The 21,783-nt window shown below is 39.1% G+C and overlaps 1 protein-coding gene across 5 annotated transcripts in view; it reads right to left on the bottom strand.

The window, feature by feature from the left end:
• Positions 1 to 21,783, bottom strand: part of MAP4K3 (mitogen-activated protein kinase kinase kinase kinase 3) — a 79,701-nt gene that overhangs the window by 4,634 nt on the left and 53,284 nt on the right. For 4 of the 5 annotated variants that reach the window (XM_084285323.1, XM_084285324.1, XM_084285320.1 and 1 more), the window contains 11 exons: positions 20,719 to 20,760; positions 16,808 to 16,892; positions 15,672 to 15,751; positions 13,117 to 13,177; positions 12,918 to 13,035; positions 10,264 to 10,322; positions 7,667 to 7,770; positions 6,652 to 6,823; positions 3,999 to 4,067; positions 3,788 to 3,880; positions 1,857 to 1,927 (listed from right to left, as the gene is read on the bottom strand). In XM_084285323.1, coding sequence (XP_084141449.1) covers positions 1,857 to 1,927; positions 3,788 to 3,880; positions 3,999 to 4,067; positions 6,652 to 6,823; positions 7,667 to 7,770; positions 10,264 to 10,322; positions 12,918 to 13,035; positions 13,117 to 13,177; positions 15,672 to 15,751; positions 16,808 to 16,892; positions 20,719 to 20,760 — 954 coding nt within the window. The remainder of the gene's footprint in view (positions 1 to 1,856; positions 1,928 to 3,787; positions 3,881 to 3,998; positions 4,068 to 6,651; positions 6,824 to 7,666; positions 7,771 to 10,263; positions 10,323 to 12,917; positions 13,036 to 13,116; positions 13,178 to 15,671; positions 15,752 to 16,807; positions 16,893 to 20,718; positions 20,761 to 21,783) is intronic. The other variant, XM_084285321.1, reaches the window with a different exon arrangement.

Genomic DNA, 21,783 nt, shown 5'->3' with positions numbered 1-21,783 from the left:
TTTCTTTTTTTTTAATTACTTTAGCACACAGTACAAAAATATTCGCACTAAGTAACGAATATACTAGTACATCCAGGAGAGATAAGGAATTGAAAAAAGCTTGAGAGCTTACCCTATGTATGTTCTATGGAAAAAAATAAGTTTTGGGTGGCTGTCCTTCTGACAACAGCTCAGTTCTGCCGTCTGTTCTTCATTTAGGTGCTGGCTTTGGCTTGACAACAACAAACCAAGATGACAGCGTTCCTTATGGTTTATATAAACAATATAAAGCATCCATTTGTGCTGCAGCACTCTGGGGCACGTCCTCTCACAACTGGATCAGAGCTACTGAGTGCCAATGGGTGGAGTAATACGCTGAGCCTTGCAGAATGCTGCTAGCAGCAGCCTGGGGTTGGAGAAGTGCCTAGCAGCGTCATCTCCTCCTCACGGTCTGTGCTAACAGCAGGGGAGCTGCAGCTCAACATTATGAGTTCTTGGGAAAACGACAATTGTGCCTGGTGATCAAACATGCACAAATGCCACAAAAAGCATTGGTACATTTGGAAGTCAGAAAGCAGTCTGACTCCAATTCCTGGTCCGACTTGCCACAAAAGAGCACAACTACTGTCAGCACAGATAAGGTCAGCTGTGGCTTTGTGCAAATAAATGGAGTTGTGTAACAACACGGAGTATCTAAGTTTGGCATGGTGTGACTGTACGTGTACATTAAAATACAACTAGTCATAATGAGCTCAATCTCTCAGCAAATGTGACACTGATGAAACAGCTGGTTAAGTCCGCAAGCAGTCTTTAATAAACTAAAAGGCTCCGGAAAATCCTGCAGAGCACAGTGTTTTCACTCACACCTGGTTGCACAAAGTTTGCAGCAGGAAAAAGGGAGTCGTAAAGGTATTTACAATGGTTTGACACAATTTCTAGACATTGTTTAAGTGGCTGAAAAAAGGGACTGCACAGAAGTTGTAGAAAATAACCTTTACATCAATCTCTTCAGATGGAAAATTATTCTTCTGAAAATGAGCACTAAAAACTTCAAAGGACTCCAAAGCCAAGCAAACATGGAGGAGACAAAAAAAAAAAAAAAAAAAAAAAAAAAAAAAAACAATGGGCAACTCATTCAACACTTAAAGCTCAGCACTGGAGCATGCAACTACTGGCAAAGCCCAGATTCTGGTATCCATCTTGAGAGGCTAAGGGACTACTGAGGTTGGTCTTCCAAGCAATTTAAACTGAAGAAGACTAATGTAACCAAGAATTAGGCTTGGATACATTTTATGGCATCACCATCAGGTCTCTTACTGCTTTCTGCTTTGTATATTAGACTTGACAGTGACTCCTGGTACAGCTCCATATCAGCCATGGCCTTGCAACCCTTGCAACATTCCAGCTCAGCTCACTTCCCAATTAGAGAAGAGGCACTACTCCATTATTTCTGATCAGTTCATGAAGCTTCCTTTCAAAAATGTGTGGCCCATCTAGCAGAAAAAATCTTGACCTATTCCAATTTGTTTTGTTTGGCTAGATTCTCCACTGCTTTCCCCTACCTGTGCAACATGGGCATCTTATCCCACCAAGTTACAAGGACAGCATCCCCAACTCAGCTAATTCATGCAGCATTCCATCAAGGAAGGAATAAAAGGTTCTTGGTTCTCAATAAATACTCCAACATTGAAGGTTTCCTCTTTGGAACAGCAAGTCTAATTAGTTTGTAGCTTATGAGATACACTTGGAATGAGACTTCACCTTCCAGGTCTCATGTTCAGAAGTTACTGAAATGTTTCACTCTTTTCATGCATTTGTCTTAAGCTTGACTTATATTAAAAACTAGAATCTGAAGCAAAATGCAATGCAGTACTCACCTCATTTGATCTAAAACTCCTTCCTTGCATTCCATGTTTCCAGAACGCTAACACGCTGTCCTGTAGACAGACTAACAACAAAAAACACTGGAATCAGTTTTCAGGCATAATGTCAACACTTCCAAGGCCAAAAGCATATGGCTGCAATTTCAAAATGTGTATATACACATTTTATTGTATTATGTTTATGCACACAGACTTTACTTATTTAAAGACCAGGGTTTAGAAATATTCTCACCTAACTAGGAGAAGACCTTTCTGTCTGATATTTAGCCCTAAAAATGGTCCTCTCGTGAAAAAAAGAAACATTCTTCCATTCTAATGGTTGCTGAAAATATACATTGAGCTCCACCATAAGAGTTACAGGCATACTGCAGTGATATTTTTCAGTCACCAAGCATCTGTTGGTTAATAGGGTCTTTACGCAACAGCTGAGCAGAGCTTTACGGAAACCTCTACCTCCCAGCCCTTCCCGTTGTCACACAAACACAACCACACGACAGCCACCTGCATTCGAACCCTGTGAAAGGAAACGGGTCCAGAGCCTTCCTCAAAGAGAGGGGCACAAGCATGTAGGTCCCTAAGAACAATCTGTTTCTACCTGCATCCAGCACTCTGCCTCTATCAATTAAGGCAGGGATGCAGGAAGTAGAGCAGAGCTCTTTGGAAACACTTGTTTGGCCAGAACAGGCCAGCAGCAGCTCATTTGTGATGAGCAGAGGCAGGGCTACAGCACATGCAGAGGTACTACCCACAGTGAGCAGCTTCAAATCCATTTACTCCTTCCTTTCCCCCATTCCTAACCAACACAAGCCATAAAAAAACATTTTCCATGTCAGCGTTTTTTGTCCTTTCCTCTGAGTTTGTTCGAACTACCTGAAACTTTTAAGCTTCTCCTCAGGAGGAAATCCCTCCACCTCTCTACTATTTTTGTTCTCACCGTTCTTCCTTTTCTGGTGTTCCCCTCCACCTATGCACACATCCTACCTTGTCCCACTCTTCCCACCGGGGCTCCAAACTATTTCTTCCACACAATTCCTTCCCCATATCACCTAACCTTGGGTCCCACCTCTCATCAACTCCACAGCCTGGAACTAGAACTGCCTTTGCCTTCCCAACAATCTAATGCTCCCCCCACTCCTCCCTCTGCAAAGCTTCCCCGTTCCAACCCAGCTTTCTCCTGCCCTGGTGCCTCATCTCTTTCCTTCCCTAATCCCTCAAAACTCTTTACAATCACTGGGAGATTTGCTAGGGCAGGGTGAGGATTTTCTCCATTCAGTAAGCTTATGCATCCTGTAGATGCCTCTGAGACCATGAAAGCTCACATGCAATGCAGTTTCCAGGCTTTTGGTTTGAGGCTACAACAGAGAAAGGGCTGCCTTCTCGTCTGCCTCTCTGTTTGTGAGAGTTAACTTCCTCAGGAGTTTCACAAGCTCAAGTTTTCAAAAGCAGGTGATGTAATTCAGGTACGTAACCAACTGAAAACTATCAAAATGGATGCATTCTGTCTTTCACAAACCAAATTCAGATTCTTTACAAGAATACATAAACAATGCCAGTTGTTAAGTGTGACGTATACACATTTTTTGTTTGAGCTGCTTTATAAAAATGGACTGCATGAACACACACGCAGAATGAGTTGGCCATGCGTGAGTCACAGAGTTTAAGCAGGCTGCGTTAAGGTTTTCCATGCTGAAGGTCTCCATCATATTGCCAGACTATTCAGTCTCATCAGGGAAGACTCCAGAGTTATTGCTCCCAGAGAAGAATGTTATGCAGCATGCTGAGCCTTTCACTGAGCCTTCGAGCTCCAAGTGAGCATGTGATAATGTTTTGCATACCAGAAGACTTGACAGTTTTCAAGTAATTCTGTGCTGTAATAGTAAATAATCTAATCAAATATTCAATACTAATAACAAAAAACAACTTACCTATGGATTCAATTTGAAAGTCAAATGTGAGCTCTGATGACAGCTTGCGGCTGGATTTTAACCTGCCTTGCAGATTCACTATTTTTATGCAGCCTAGACAATAAATAGGATACATCAACAAAGAATTAATCTTCAATATATGACCTAATTTGAAGATATACAGTATGCATGCGCATGCACATGTATATATTTCATTGATACTGAAACTTACAATCTAAACACACCAAAATGGTATCTCTCTCCAGCTGTGTTACATGTACAACACTTGTCTCTGTAGTGTCTGTAAGAAAAATGAGAGTGTTAGTTTGTAAACTAAATTACCATGAATTTGAAACTGAATTCTAGAAGTTGAGACAATTTAATGGGTTAGTGTCTTTTTATCTACTTAAAACAATCATCTTACCAGTGACATTTCTCTTCTCTTAGAAGGGCATGTCCACTGATCCAACTTGTTGACTGTGATGAGAAAACTGAAGCTGTAATATTATCAAGTATGGACTTAATCCAGGCTTTTCTGAGCCAAGTCACAAAAGCAAACTCATGTATATTGTTGTTCTTTTTTCTCCACTAGTCTCATTTAATATTGCTGTTGCAAAAAAAAAAAACGCATACATCTGAGGCTTTTCACACTAACTGTGAATGCTGTTTCAGTCCATTTTTCTTCTGCCTTTATTTCTACATCTTGCTAGGGACTTTTAAAATTAGAACTTAATTCTTGCTGCTCTTTTTAGACTTTCCACCCCCAGTTATTAGAAACTGGGGGACAATTTCCTTCTCCACACTTTGAAAGGAAGCGTTACCTTCCTTTCTTCTGGGTTACAGCTGCAGCAGTCTTCATCACAGCAAAAACAGGGGGATCTGACCCACAAGTGATCAGTGGACATGTCAACTCAAAAGAGAAGTGCAGTTTGGTCCATTTGTTTGCTAACTTTGGAGTTACACAAACAGCAGCTCTTACTAACTCCGCATTGCTGCCAGTGATTCTGTAGGCATTCTTTCATACAAAAAATAGAAACTCAATCAATCTGTTAGAGTTGAGAAATTAGAGCATGTTACCTAAAATACATAATGAATTCCATGGTACTGTTGAGAACCAAAAAATTCAAGGATGATGGCAGAAGTGTGCTCCTCGAGATGGCCTCTCCATCTCTTTTTTGCTGTTAGGTGTCTTGGAAGGTATACATTAACGACCTTAACCAGTTTTGAATGCGTGATCTTAACCAACAGTGGATATAGCCATGATGAAAGCATGCAACAGAAAGACTGGAGGATATACACCTGTGCAAACGCATCATGTAATGTAGAAACATGCACTTCGCTGGCTGAAGCTAACAGGAGAGGGATGGGAAGGGAAGAAAGCAAGCCCCTGCGGTAAGTCTCTGCCAGCTAATTGTCTGATAAAGACATTTTCTTGAAAGAATTCACAAACAAATGCCAAATGTCAAACAAAAATATTTGCGACCATGTGGTAAACACTTTCCTCATTAAAAAGAAATAAATCTTTTTGATTGCATTATCGCCCTCCTGCCAGCAGAGGACAGGAAAAAAACAATACAACATAAGAGTTTAAATTAGTGTTAAATAAATAGAAGAAAACAACACAGACACAATAAGGGAAGACACAACTGACTCAAGGAAGCTTAAGAAATATTTCTGGAAAGCACAAAGCAGTGTTAAATTACCAACGTTAAAAAAAAAGAACTGGGAAGGGATTACTATTCTTGTATTTACATACTGATGAAGACAATATTGAAAGAAGAATGACAACAAGATGTTACGGTTCAAAGAATTTCCCCTCAGCATGCTATTTTTATTGACTCCGCTGGAGTCACAGGCACATAAATATACGTGAGCTCGAAAATAAAATGCACCAACTCTGATGTAGTAAGTACATTAATCGGCCATCCACTGATCACTTTGGTTTTGTACCAATTCTTTTAATTGTGTCACTCTGACATATCCTTTTCAGCAGCAAGAAAGTCAGCAGGCATCTTTCCAATGCCAGCTACTACTTAGTGAATTCCACAGTATCCAATTAGCCAGATTGATACACACATTTATGCCAGCACAGGGCAACACACAAATTCACGGTGGATCAACACAGATTCTATGGCTGATAACAACTAGGTTATTTACTGCTTCTAACCCTGCAAGCCATAACTGGGGTTGGCTCACTACTATAGCTATGTTTAGAGAGATCCTTGCGGCTCTAGAAAAATAATTCTGAGCACATTTCCTTTGCAAGAGTTTCTACTGTTGCACCAAAGGCGGCTTCCTTACTTTTACAGCACCCAGACCAGTGATGGACAAGTGCTTGGTTCCCTGCTATCAGTGGTTCTTGTTGTTTTCTCATTCCATAAACATCAAAATAGAAACATGCTCCCTCCCAACAGAAGGCTGACAACACCATTTCTGACCTTACTGGCTTATTGCAGGAGAGCCAAACCACACCTACAGTGATTTTGAAAGAAATAGCTCAGAGTGTAATTCTATTAAAATCTATTAAATAAACAAAAGTCGCAGCGCCAGTGTAAAGCACAGAACAGCACAGTGGCTGAAAGTCAATTACAGACTTATTTATGGAAATGCGAGAAACCACAACTCCATCCTTGAGACTAACAGGAGTCCAATTGGTTCAACAGTAGAAACACTTTTAAAAAAAAAAAAAAAAAACAACAAAAAACAAGGGTGCATATACAAGCAGGTACATCCAGATACCCCTTTAAACAAAAGACTTATCATGATCACTCAGCTTTAATGATTTAACCGTTAGTTTTGTCAAAGGAAACTACCTTTCTAGTACTTCAACTCTAACAGAAGAGCAAGGAACACTTCTGAATGCAATCACAACAGCATGCACAAACCTGTTTCTGTAAACCATGAAGAGGTAGAATTTGGGTTGACAGTCTCAAACTTCACCACCTGATTGAAGTCTCTTCCTCTACTGACACCGACACAAACTAAAGGGAATTCCTGCTCTGGGACTACCAGCATTTCAAACAATCTCAGTGGACAAGGTACAGGAAAATCTATGTGCTAGATTAAGAAACAAAAAATATGTATTAGAAGGGAAACAAGTTTAGTTCCAGTTGCTATTAGCTATTTAAACCATACAGTAAGTTTTATTTTGTATATTTTATAACACTTAGTTGACTCCTTCGGATAACAGTATTAGACAGATACAGAAAGCCTCAAGTTAAGAAAATTAGAAAGTCTTCATGCCGATTTGGTTAAAACAGATGGGATGCCTTTCATCATGTGTGCTCTGTGCTGCTGCTCACAGAGGACAAGAGTGCTATACCCAGGATTGTCCCCCTTAGGTATGGAGTCTCAAAGCCATTGCTTCCTAGGCTGATTAAGTCATAGCAGCTGCCTCTCATTAGGAAAAAAAAAAAAAAAAAAAAGAGTGCACCTTGGTTCCATCTCTTCTGATGGCATCAAACATTTCTGGGCACCTACGGCATCTCAAACCACAGAATATTTGGCTACCTTCTCTATGGTATGGAAACAGGCCCACTTCTAACCCCTCCATTTGGCCATGCCTCAGTCTGCAAGCCAGAGTTTTCTGTTGTGCAACTAAAAGGCAATGCTCATGCAAGGAGGGCTTTGTTCTTCAACTGAAGTACACCACAAAAGAAAAAAAACAAGGCTCCTATATACATTTTGAGTCAGTAAATGCATATTGAAAATAGCTTTTCAAATATCTGCAAGGTAATTAAACAGAAACTGTGAGAAAAGTCAATGCATGGTAATGACTCAGTTATTTACTTATTTAATGTTACCAAATAACACAAGTAATAGCCAATACTTATTCATAACAAATCATTACAAGACAAATAGAAATGAACATCAGAGTATTTCACCTTATTGCAGCATTACCTTGATTAACATGAATTTTTGCATTGGTTCAACCCATTCTAACAAAACAATGCTAGACTGTAGTGCTCCACAAAGGTACTTGTGGCCTGTGTAGGGATTCCTCACTGCCAAAAAAAGAAGAGGTAGGGTACATTAGTATACTAAGCAATTATAAATCATAAACAATTTTCAGCTAAATAACAGTCCATACATTTGTGGAAAATAACTCCTCCCATCCCTACCCTAATCTTTCATGAAGGGAAGCTGCTGAAAAGTCAACATCTATACTTAAAAAATGGTGGCACGGAGCATGCTGGAGCAGGGGCTGCCTTTCCATTGGGCATGAACAGCAAGCAGCTGGTGCCAAATTAGCCATAACAAACAACTCTCACAAGAGAGCTTTGCCATGTTTCACCGCTTCAGCTCGAAATAATATTGGTTTTTGTTTTTTGAAACAGTAGATGGGATTTACTACTTTAGACAATTAATAATAAAAAGGGGAGTCACAAACATTTGAGGTATCATGCTCTAACACGTTGGTTTGCTTAAACTCTCTCCAAATTATCACGAGAAGCTATTAAGGAATGGCTTTTTTGATGAGACATGGACAATTATCCATGAGGAACTAAACAGCCACTGTCACTTGAGAACTGCTCAGCTGCCCTTCAAGCACCACAATGCTAAGTCTGAAAGCCACATACTGTATTTCTGATTAGCACTTCTTGACCAGCATGAAATACAGTTTTAAAGTGACATCAGTTTTCATTCGACTGCTCCATTTCTATTTTTTTTTTTTTATCAGGGTTCAATTTAGAATTGTAAAAAGGACAATAAAGTTGTGAAAATTGGGCACTGTGAAATCTGGAATTTTACAACTTGAATTCTACAGTAATGACAACATTTCACTCCCTAATGGATATGCTGGCACTGCTTAGGAACAACAAGCGTTACTTCGCACCTTGTACAATTACACCTAAAGACCAGATGTTAACTTGCAGTAAACTAACCATCAGCCAGCCACCAGGCAATTAACAACAGAGCTCAAATAACAAGCGTCTAACCCAGTACTATGTACATAGATGAAAAATGCTCATGCTACTCCACTGCCAAGAAAATCCACTCACAATCCACTGGCATCTGAAACACAAAAGCTCAATGTCATTAACCCGAGTTCTCCTTCACCTTCAGTCAAGCCAACTGCAAAACGCAGCAAACAGCACTTGGCATGGCCCTCAGTAAGGCTGAACTCAGCAGCAGAAACCACAAAACAGGCAATTAGCAACACCTGTAAGCAGGAGAAACAAGACCAGAACTTCTGGTCTTTTTCTGCCTCCTATGGCACTGCTGCTTTCCCCAGGCCAAAGGGATCCTCACGCTGCCAGCAGGAATGGAGACTCAGGCTGCACGTAGTAAGCAGGGCAGTAGGTGGGGGACCTTGCCCCTCAGACCTCTCTTTTGCAGCTGCCCCTGTTACAATCACAAATTCCCAGTGCCCGTCATGCAAGAAGCGCTCCAGGCTTATTAGGTTGAGCTGTCTCTGAGCACAACAATGAACTCGCCCTCATCGTGCCAACCCTCACGGCACTCCTGTTAAATCCCGTGCCTGGTAGTGTAGAAACCATAAGATTACGGAGGAGCATACCACCATGTCCCTCATTTAATGGAGTTATCTTAAAACAAAGGGGCTCTGAAATGAACTTTAAGTGCCAGCGCTTGTACCTGCTCTGATCCCTGCCTCTCCACACCCCCCAGATGACATCCACACCACAGAGGAGGGAGAAGCTGAAGTTTTCCTTTCAGCATCCATTAGCAGTCACAGCTTGACTAGACGCCTCAATTAAGGCAAGGCCCGAACGAACACAGTACATATCATTAACACCCCACCACACCCTGAAGGATTTGTATCCCAGAAAGAGACAAGTTTTAACAGGTGAGCTGGGCAAAGGAGTGATAACAAACATAGGATGTTTTAGCAATCTTGGGGAGATTCTCATCAGGATAAGCAATAGATGCTCACCCACCACTGAAGATCTCCTGTCTAACTCCTCACACCAAAGACTGGATTATGGGACACCAGATGAAACATTCCCAGGGATAAGAATTTACGAGATCATCCACAGCTACCTTTCCCCTCTTTAAAATATTCTTAACACACCACAGCTTTAATTCTTCAGTAGTTGGCACTTTGAATGCACTATGGAGTCTTCAGGGACTGTCCCCAAAGAACTGAAAACATTATTTGTTTTTATAATCCAATATAAATCATTGCATCTTCCACTAGTAAATCAGCTTACTTAACCCGACGGTAAAATCTTTAAGTCACTCCATCCATGGAGATTAGGTTCTTCCTGAGGGCTAGCTTAAACATTTGACATGCACTCTGCTTCCCTGCATTTTCTTGAGAAATACCTTTATCTTCAAAAACAAAGACAAAAATGAGCAAGTTTTCATTGCCTAAATGCAAGGATTAATAGGATGAGGTCACTGTCTGCAGCTGCATAGTTTCATAATTACAGAAAAGCCTCTTCTCCCTTGACCTCCAAAAACTGACACAGAAATCTTAATACTGCCACCATTTGTGATTCTTATTGGCATTTATTCTGCAGATCTTTACTTACCAACACAACACTTCTGACACCATTTGGTGTCGGGAATTTTTGTAGACACCGCAAACTTCCTACAAGATAAACACAGAATAATCAATCAACTAAAGCACCTGAATAAATTTGCTTTTCAGAATGTTGTTGCGGTGAAAATTGTACTTGTCCCCCAGGAAAGTTTATTTATTTTTATTTATCTCTTCTCAAAACAAAATGCCTAGAACACACAGTGTGATGCCACCGTGAAGCACTGAGATGCTGCTCAGTTATCCAGCGTTATGAATGCAGTTAGAAGTCAACCTATAACTTGTTGCATCTTGTGCTGGATGCTAATACAGGTAACAAAATCCATTCTTGTCCCGAGGACATTACAGTTCAAGACAAGACATGGGGACTTGGAATGTGGAAAACTATGTTGTGCTGGATAGCTTGCTGGACTGCTGTCCTTGCAAACTCACACCTTAAGTTTTTTATGAAAGCTTTTCATAGGCAACGCAGCACGAGTTTCAAGAGGAGGTCTGAAGGAGGACAGGAAGGCAGCTCTGTGAGATCTCTCGTGTAGGGGACACTCCCTGAGAAATGATGAAAACTATCAGATAAGCTGGGGAGATGGTGTTATTTGCTGGAAGTGGAAATCAATGCTTCTGAACTGACTAGAAGACTACGGATTGTATGGAGATTGCTCACAGTTGTAAAATAGATGGTAAAAATAACTAATTTGACTGACGCTGCAGAAAAGATGGGAATAAGTGAAGAGATAGGCAGATGCTGCGGTCAAAGCTATGAACTAGGAAAACAGTTGCATAGCATTTCAAATGAAGCTTTCCAGAAATGACTGGTAATGTAGTAGGACTGAGCAGTGTAAAAACGCTGTAACCACAAATTTGGCTGGAGAAGTCATGAAAATCTTGAAAGGACCAACTGAAGGACGCTCAAAGGAATGAAGCTGGACAGGAGACTTATAGCAGACTTATTTTTTACTTCTGAATACTTGTCTACTAAGTATCATACGTTGAGCTTAGACCATTTGGCAGACAACCATACTGAACCTCGCATAATGACTTGGACTTTTACTTTGCTTTTCATTTCCTCTATAGAAAACTTTGTTTTTAGTTTATCTACATTATTCATGTTGCACTCATCACCATGCTATCTAGAAACTTGCTGCGGAACATACTTTGTGGTCTGATAGGGAAAAAAAAATGCTTTCCTACATACTTCAAATATAATTCTGGTAGTCTGCCTGGCTAAGGTTACTACCCTGACGCCTTACAGCCAAAGGATAAAGCAGGAGAACGGATTATCTAAATGAATCTGTCGTGCCTTTGAACGACTAGCTTGGCACTCGCACATTCAGGTTGTGCTGCATTTTTCTTGGGATGTGACAGGACTGGACAGGAAATTTTCTGAGCCTCCTGGAACTTCACTGAGGAGTCATTCCAGGCTGAACATAGTCTGAATTTTTTCCACACATGATCGTTGTAATAATTACGATCATCAGTCCACTGCTGATAAAATCCTCAAGCCAAAACCATCCCAACAAAGTTAGTTTGGAAGAGAAAGGAACAGAACCATGGTGCAGGTACACAGAAGACAACATTTAAAAGTACAAATTATCTCTTAGATAATAAGAATTTAGCCTCTAGGGAGACCACAATTTTTAGATAAGTGTTGCACCTATATGTTTGTAGATGACTGAACGAGAAGCCTTTCCTGAATCTGAGAATTAAACGTTAATAGGCTGTCAGCAGAACCAAAGGTAATCAAGAATCAGGTCTACTATAATACAATTTGCTAATAAAAAAGCCTATTACTTGAGAAGATCCAATGATTAACTATGCCCTCTAAGAACCAGAGTTTATCTGCAAACTAGATTAATGTTACTATCTCTTCCTCTTAAATTTGAATGGGCGCCTAAGGCTTGCTTGTTACCCATTGTACCCAGTCTCTGGGATTTTGCATGCTCTTGGTGGTAAATAAAGTTGGAGAGACTGCATGTACAATTACTGAAGGCATCTGGGGACACAAATTTCCTTGTAATACCTTCCACCCTCACCTCCAAATGATGTGCCAATGATGAGTGTCAAATCTGTGTTCCACTTCTGTTTTCCCCAGCTTTCAAAATAACCCATCAGCCCATTCCCTTTGCAATAAGAGTCGCCTTAATCATCTTGACCTCCCCCCCCCCTTTTTTTTAAAAAAAAAAAAAAGAAAAAAACACAGTAAGGTGGGGAAATGCATTTAAGTGCAACTATTTTTTTAATAGAACAGAAACAGGCTGCCCAGAGCTTAAGCAAGTAACTAACATAAGACCACCATTTCTACTTGCCTGAAATATCACAGGTACAACACTAATCTGAGATTCTGTTTCACAAGGACAATCACAACTTGCCATGCTAGACTACGCTTGACAAGAGCCATACCCAGAAACAAGAGGCTTCCAGACAAGAGGGTAAAACATACTGAAACTCAGTTCTCTGTTAAGAGCATAGTCACATCTTGATTCACGTAAACGTAGAAGTCTACACTCTAACACCCATGTGAGTTATTTATGGAAATGTGTGAACATGTGAACAGAGTTCCAAATTATTTGGGATTCCCAGACTTTCACAGGCATACCCTGAACTCTTTGAATTAAGATGTTCTGATATTACCCGATGATGCATACTTACCTGGGAAGTATCCGGTCAGGGAGTTTATGTGCTGGAATAGCAACAGGTAGCTTTTGCATTTGCCTTGCATAATCAAAGAGTCCTGGCAGATTATGGGAATATAGCTGAGAAGCTTTACCTGGAAATTAGAAAAAAACACTTCAAATACGAAAACAAATGGATACCAATACTACCACTCACAGGTGGCGGAGCAACTTACCAGATATTGATAACAAACAATTGTTCATGACATATAACCACGTACACCTTCGAGGAAATAGCTGATAGGGAAGAAAAAAAAACATACGTTCAGTTCAATAAACACAAAATAGGAGCACATTAACTCGATCAATTAATGTCTGCATAGACGACAGGACAAAACTAATATTGACTTGCTTTTTGTAGCAGAAATTAGCTTAAGCCAAATAATATTTACCTGGATTCCAGAGTTAATTCTGAGTAAATCTTAGGCACACACACTATATTTAACATACACATTAACATTTAGACAATTGGAACATTTTGTATTCAGGTCTTCAAGTATACTGTAATTAGCCCACAGTGTCATTATAAAGATCAATCCGTCCTTTTTCAAAAATTTTAATAACCACCAGCCTTTCTCCTTCAAAGGAGAAACACTTAACAACATAAGCTTCAGTAAACAAAGCATGGTCAATAAACTAAAGCCATTCTAAAGCCTGTAGTATTCCAAGTGTCTTGAAACAATTAGAACTGGCACTTGAAGCGACTCTCCATCTGCATATGGTTACACGTTTCACAGAAGTGATCAAGGAATGCAACAAATGGTCAAGGCAGAATTGTTATCTGTCAAATTAATAGACACGATAGAAAGAAGGGGCTGAAACTGTCAAGGCATCTTTTTAGAAAAAAGAAAGATAAAAACCAGTATTTTTTCTTCCTTCCTCTCACATAACTTCTGGAGCTTGTTGCCACAAGTGTTCATGGAAAGGGACAGTATGAACAGTGTAAATGAGGGATTAGACATACTGATGTCCAACAGGCCCATAAATGGACACGAAGGCAAACAGGCAGGGATGTACCCTCCAACATGCCTAATTCAATGCCTGTAGAGACGTCCAAGGGGACTGACTGTGAGGGGACATCAGAAAGTGGCTGAGCTCATGGGCATTTCATATTGCCGTTGCAGGAAACAGACTATTGCACTAGACAGATCTCCCAGAAAGATTTTTTATTTTATTTATTTTTTTACTCTTAAAAAAACCCTGTAATCTCCCTGCTGGTGTATTATAGAGATTTGAAGAGACATGTATTTTAACTAGAAGGTTTTTCTGTAAGAGTGTGAGATCATCCTGAAGCTGTACTGACTCCTGGATACACGTATTATTTCTGCTTTGTCCATTAGCAGAGTGAAATGAAGTGGAAAATAACCAAGAACACTACTTTTGCTTTTACAGTGAATTGTATCAGACCTAGGGAGTAAACAACAGTGAAACACAGGATTCAAAAATACTATTGGAGTTAAAGCCCTATTGACTGCTATCATAAATAAGGATGTAACAAATGGTCAGCACAGAGGGTGCCCTTTCTATTCCTGAAGTCTTCTCATAACCTAAACACTATTAAAAAAAATAGCAATATTCTAACAGCCTGACAGTATCTAAATTTAACTTGCACATTTGATTGATCTTCTGTAGTTGCATAAGCATACTGTGACTCAGTGGGTTTGGATCTGGGGATTAGAGAAGAACAGCAGTACTTCAAATATGCAGGTTGATTAGGCTGCCACGCATTGCTCCAGTGACACGACTGATTGTTTTTACTAGCACCTCTTTGTGTCTGCAAGTGCTTATTAAAATACTTAAAACATCATTTGACAATGCACTACAGAACATGGTACTTAAAGAAAACACGGATGGATATGAGAGCATGAGTTTCATTTTATCTATTCTCCATTTTTGCCATTTTTCAAAAACTTGGTTGGTCTGTTTGGCCTACAGGAATTATTGCATTAGTGATATTCCTCAAGGTATGTTTTGCAACTGAAGTGCAGCAGCAGATAAGTACCTGAGCTAAGTTTTAACCAGCTAACTCAAGCACCAGTATGATTATGGGTTACATGGGGCTCAGTGCAAGCTACCTAAGCCTCCTTCTCAACACAACAGACATCTCTACAAAGTCTGGACCCTGGAAAATGAACAAACACCAGTGCCTCCAGCTTACAGTGTGAAGGCTGTCCTTGCAAATTCCTCCATCTTGCTGGCAGATGCATAGCTCCCTAATTTAGGGAGAAGGCAGGAAAGAAAACAAGTCTCTTAGAGATTAATGAAAGAGCTGGAGAAGTCACCATACAGAAAAACCTGCAATTGGCATTTCCCCCTCCCCACTATACCCTCAAAAAAATTACTATTTATCAGATTCTGCAAAGACAGTTTTAACTGGGATTCAGTAAGTTGAGTTTCATCAGCAAAACTGTTTTTAAGATTGGAAGAATGGAATCTAGTTTTTAAAGGATCTTCTCACTTCCCTGTAGCCAAAACATAACGCTTGATGTAAATATCCTATCTTGTAAAATAACTTAAAAAAAAAAAAAAAAAAAAAAAAAAAAAAGACCTTCATACAAAACATGTCAAGGAAATTCCATACTATTGGACAAATCATTTAACTCCAGGATAATATAGAAATATATTACATTAATGAGTGGCTAAAAACTGTCATGGATGGTGGTGGTTTTTTTTGCTTCTCTGTTTTTTTTTTTTTTTTTTTTTTTACAGAAGTATCAAACCAGAAATATACCTGCTCCATTGACGTTTCATGAAGCTCATTGAGGTTCAGTGTGTAAATGCCTTCTTCTGCACCAAATATCAAGTATTGATCTGCAAACACAAAACAAATCCAGCAATACTGATCTTTAATTTTTTTTTTTTTTTTTTAAATAAGTGTATGCAGCACTTGACCGAACTTTTGTCAAAACTAGACTAAAACAATTGCACACATGGAAATTAACCAACATATGATAGTTCTGGTGTCTGAAAATATAATCTCACCGAGGAAGCTTAAATTTATGAAGCTGTTTTAAGACCTAAGAGTGGTGTTTTGTTTTTTTTTTTTTTTTGTGACAAACTGTGAAGAAAAAGCAGCTGTAATACAACTACAAGGAAGAATTGACTGAAGTATTGACTGGAAAGTTTTCACAGTACTTTAGGGGTGCCTCACTTCTTGAGCATGATTCACCTGTTGTTTATTGCAATGACAATGGAAGTTAATTAATACCCTTGTTTGCATTTGGACAGCCAAACAAGGCAGGCATCTCATATTGAGAAGGTGTCAGTGGAAAAGACTGACTTTCACAATTTCAGTTTCTAAAAAAAACCAACACAGTCTTTTTTTGCTTACTGGCTCTGTAGCACGTCTACATGGCCTATAATCAGAAGGTGAAACTGCAGGTAATATGAGCACAGTGTTACCAATTATCCTTTTTATCAGGCAATTTAATAAAGCACTAAAAAGATATGTAAAAATTAAGAGATGCACCAAACTAACCACTACAACTAGGAAGATTAGGGGGAAAAAAACAATAAGTAAATGATGAGGTAATAATTCTCAAGTAGAACCTCTGGAAGTCAGATTTTTAAAAATAAATTAGGAATGATATCTTTTGGACTACAATGCTGAGAAGAGCTGGGTCAAAATCAGAAAGATATTTCTTTACCTTTAGTTAACATGCAATTTATTCTTTTTTAAAGTTGAAAACTGTGCCCCATATACTTCAGTGTAATTTAAAAAAACACACTGTACTTGAGACAAGAGTGGTATAATTGAAGAACTGCTTACATAAATAAAGGTACTTTAAAGGGAATAGTTGTACTTATCTAAAAACTCCTGAAAGCCTAGGAGAGGACAAAATAGGTAGAATAGATGGGACATACTACCTCTTGTATCTGGATTTATCCATGATGTTGCACAATGAATTTTTAGTGGACAGCCATTGAAAACCTTTGAAAAGCAAGCACCCATCTGCAGAAGTAAAAATAAATAAATAAAGATCCACATCACTTCCAATGGGATTATTTTGATTTAAAAGTATTAACAAGTTAAGAGTAGCTTCATTTGCCACATGGAAAATAATATTATCCAGACAAGATGCTGGCAAATGGAATTTATTTTTATATATATATATATATATATATACACATATATATATATATTTTTTTTTTAAGTGATATTTTCTTTGTCCATAAGACCCTTCTGAACAAACATACCAGGATGAGCATTTCTGAAGCAGCTCATAAATTACTAGTCTAAGCATGTACTTACTACACGTGAGAAACCTGAAAAAGTTCCTGATTTCTGTGATTTTATGAACAGTCTCAAAAGTGAAGCTTTATTCTTGCCATACTTCACAAACATGAAATAAAACTCTAGGACATGCCACAATTAAAATCTTCGTTTTGGATTTCCTATTCATTGTTCTGAGTTGATGTATTTACAGTACTGATAGCTACCTGAAGGAAAACCTCTGGTAGAAGATTCCATTCCTTATTTAGCATAATCCTATGTTTGCCATAATCAGTTTGCCTGCTAAATAAGAGACTTGCATAGTATATTTCAGTCAATCTCTCCATCCTCCCCCTAATGAAGCACTAGTACTTAAGGACGTCTATAAGAATAATTAGTAAATTCGCATCACAATGACTGAAAAGCAGAAGTCAGGGCTTTCTCCATCCTTCCCTGAACATCACAGTAACCCCTCCTATTTTGTTAGGAAACAGACCTGATTGACAGTACAGTAGATAACAAACTGATATAGTAAAAACAGGTAGTAAAGTGAAATGTAATTATTTACCAAAAGACAGGCAAACATAAAAGTAATTCTAAAGTAAGTGTTTCTGTCGCAAATATGAGCAGACATCACCTTTATGCAAAGCTATATATTCTATAACAGGGCTATGGCATGACAACGTTTTCACTTTCTGTCAATACTTTGTGAATTATTATTGACCTATAAGTGAATTAACAAATAGCTCTCCTGTCAACATTTCAACAATTTCTTTTGTTAAACTTCTGCTGAGTAAGAAAGTCTACACAAATTTCAGTGCCTTCTGAATGTAGTTTAGTGTAAAAAAGCAAAGAAAATAATTCAGAATTAACTGTTTAAAATTAAAAGCAGCAGAAATTAGAGCCCTCTTTGGGGTTTGGACATCCATCTCCCGCGTCACTATTATGAAGACCATGAGTTGGTCTGTTTTACTAGTGCAAGAGAAAAAAAAAAAATCAATGGGAAAAGCAAAATGTGGAAGACGCAAAGAGAAGTGGAAAGACCTCAGCACTGCTAGTATTGCTGCAGAAGTCTCAGTACCAAGGAGGGAGCTGGCTGCTCACTAGAGAGTGAGTTGATCCTTCTGTATACATAAGAACATCAGTAAGAGCTAAGACACAGATGACAAGGCAGGAGAATGAGTAGATACTGATACAGAGCGACCTCAATGTACTCGCAGCTTCCATGTTGTCAAATCCCTTGGCAGCAAGAAGATTGAAGGGGGGATATCATGAAAAACAATAAAAGGATTTTTGGAACTGTTTATGGAAGCCTCCTTCCAAGCATGCAGGACACTGAAGGCACTCAACTGAAAATTCATCAGATGACACTTGAGGTTCTGATCTCTTGGAGGAAACAAAGCATTTCTGCTGCTCTGGTCAGCAGCTAGGCAATTCTCCTCGACCCTGTTCCAAGCACTGGAGAGAGATGCTGTGGAGAGAAGCTGCTGTTCACTGTTAACACCTAGCTGAGTTCTGCAGCATGAAGATGGCTAAGAGAGCAGGAATGGGTAGAAAACAGAAGAGACCAACCATTTTCCTCTGGCCTTTCTCAGCCTTGATCTCTGAGAAGCCTACAGAGCCAAGATGCTGCTATAAATGCTTCAGAACAGCATACAGAGCCTGAGGGTATCATCCATAAATACCACACAAATCTCAAGGATACAGCTGAGAATCAAGCAGAACAAATTATTAAACTGAGTTGCTGAGGGGGAAACAAAAACACAAAATAAAAGGTCAAAGTGAGGGAGCTTGAACTGCCTGCTGCCATGGAGGCATTCAAGTCTGGAAGGAAATTCAGGAGGCAAGGTGTCCCTTCAGAGGTAGTAGCTAATGCATCTCCCCTGAACTGCAAGCCATCCAAAAATAGCAGAGGGCAGGAAGGGAAAAAACAAACAAACAAACAAACAAAAGAACAGACAGCCAGAGCAGGTTATTAAGAAATTTGAACCAAGTCTCTCAAATGACAGACGACCATGCATAAATACCATTATAGAGTCCCAGAACACCTCGCTACTTCAGAGGGCACTGAGAAGCAAAACACTTCGTGCCACTCTGCAACATGCAGATTTGCAACCAATTATTTGGCAGCTGATGGAGACAGGAGGTAGAGAGGAGTGTGAAAGTACCAGATCAGTCCCTAATACTTAACAGGAAGGTTAGAAATAGCTAATTATACATAAAAGGCAGGGTACAATGAGGGAAGAAGAAGAAAGGGGAAAGTTTCTAACCCTACCAAAGACCCAGCAGAACCACAGAATTAATAGCACAAAGATTCAAGAACATGCCAAGGGCAGTCAAACGCCAAGGACTCATCCAATCAGCTGCAGAAGTTCTCCTATTCAGTTAGTTTCTTTTACAGCTCCATTTTATTGGCAGCTGACAGTCTCTGAATGGCCTGTCCCTGCAGTTTGTAGCTGGAGTACAACACACATGACTTCACACTTTGGGCTATTAGACTTTCTACCCTTTTTCTCATTCCAGTCACCAGTTATCTTATCTCTCCCTCCCCATGATGTGATTCAGTTGTTTTCAGTGCCAGAAGTATCTCAAAATTGCTATCATCCACTAGTTTCACATACACACACCTATGCCATGCATTTAGTTTAGCACTGAGTTTATTAGAACAGGGTTGACCTCGATAACCAATGTTAAATGTAGCAAGAATTTGGAGCTCTGCAACAATCCCATGCATTTATGCAAGGTATTACAGCTCTAAGTAAAAGAGGCAGGACTTCTGCCTTAACCCTTCCTACTCCTTTAAAATAGTTAGGAAGAAAAAGAGTATCATCTGCCCTTGTGCATCCTTGTAGCTATTTAATTTTCTGATGTGAAGATGAAAAACTGATCTGGCTTAGGAGTAATGTACCAAAAGGTTTGTTTAAAAACACCTTCCCTGGCTCCCTGCACAACTACATGAATGCACACTCCAGCATCCAAGGAGGAGAATGCTAAAGGCAGAAAACAAAGGGTCAAGAAAAGGGAGAGACTAGTTCTTCTGATGGCAGAGCTGGCTAGAAGCACAATGACAAGTTCACACAGGTAATACAATGAAATTCTACTTTGCTTTACATTATGAAGGTGCACTTATGTGATTGTAGCCAGTTATTTCCAGCCCTAAGGCATCTATGAACGCTATGTTCAGAAGTTCTGAAACCTACAGCTGCTCAGGATGAACTCAGTGCTACGTCTGCAATTCCTGAGGTATCAGCTCCTTAGATCCCACAGGAAAAGACCGATCAGTAAGTACATCCAGTAAACTTGAAATTAATTTACTGTCACAGAATTCTCATTTACTTTTACATGTTGCAAACAAACCAAAAAATTTCCAGAATTTACTTAGCACAAACTCAGCTGTGATTTCTGAAATGCTACACCTGTGGATTAACATTTCTAAGAGATACTTTTACACTTTTTTTTTTTTAATTTTAAATACAACAAATATTCAGAAAGTATACTTTCTCAGCTTTAGTAAGAAAACACGTCCTGCCTTAAAGATACATTTGTATGTCTCAGTAATACTCACATGTACTTTAGGTGTGGGAGGAAGGCCATTACTAATTGGTTTCTGAAAAATAAAAGTTAAAAAACTGTTTATACTCACAAGTGTACATATGCATGGACATGCATATTATCTCCCCACACTACAGCAAAACCAAAATATAAATGTATATTAAAAATGTACATTGCTGTTAAAAGCAGTTAATAAATAATCAAGCATAATTACATTAACAGAAAATAAATACACACAAAACCCTCCCCATAGATTTTTTTTTTAGACGATAAAGATTTCTGTTGCACATTTGTAATAGAAGGCACCTCCTGGGACACATCACCATGTTCAGTGTCACATAACAGATCTAAAATCCACAGCAGGGCTTTGTCTACACTCCTATTTTTGAGCATGAGGTTAGGCTACAGACTTTCCTTCTAACCTATACTTCCTTCTTTCCGTACAATTTTGCTAACCACCCCTCCCCTACTGACCACACATCCCAAATGAAGAGCATCATATTCCTTTGTTAAAACCACTACTATTATTCCTTAATATCTCCTCGTTGAATAGCTGCATAATCTCTTGCACAGCATTCTCATGTTATGATGCTCGAAAGAATGCTATATCCAGTAATTTAAGCAATATTCTAGCAACTGTTCAACTGTTCAATACTTCAAGCAGTGTTAAGCTCTATCAGTCGGTACTAAACTCATCGTACTGTATCAACATCATTTCCTTCTAGTAACAGCACACTTCTGATGAAATAGGTTTTACAAAAACACAGGAAACTTTAGACATCCAATTTAAAAGGCCAGGTTCAATGCAGTTCAGGAAATCACACTTTCTGAAGTATTACCTGCATTACTGGCAGTTCCTTAAAACAAAACCAAAATGTTCACTAGGTAGCTGACCTATTTCTCCTTCAGTTCTCTCAAAAGCACTACATTTCAGTCTCATCCTTAGAAAAAGCCACCAAAGGCTGCAGTTTCAGGTTTTCTGAAACAGGGAAACTTGAACAAGCTTCCCACTCTTTTATCTCTCATTCCCACTTCCACTTTTACATAACAGTAATGAAGTGACCACTCTGGAAGCCAT

This window comes from Netta rufina (assembly GCF_964035555.1).
Source record: "Netta rufina genome assembly, chromosome: 3".
NCBI lineage: Eukaryota > Metazoa > Chordata > Aves > Anseriformes > Anatidae > Netta > Netta rufina.
The sequence above is the reverse complement of the archived record's forward strand: the minus strand, read 5'-3'. Positions and strand labels throughout refer to the sequence as shown.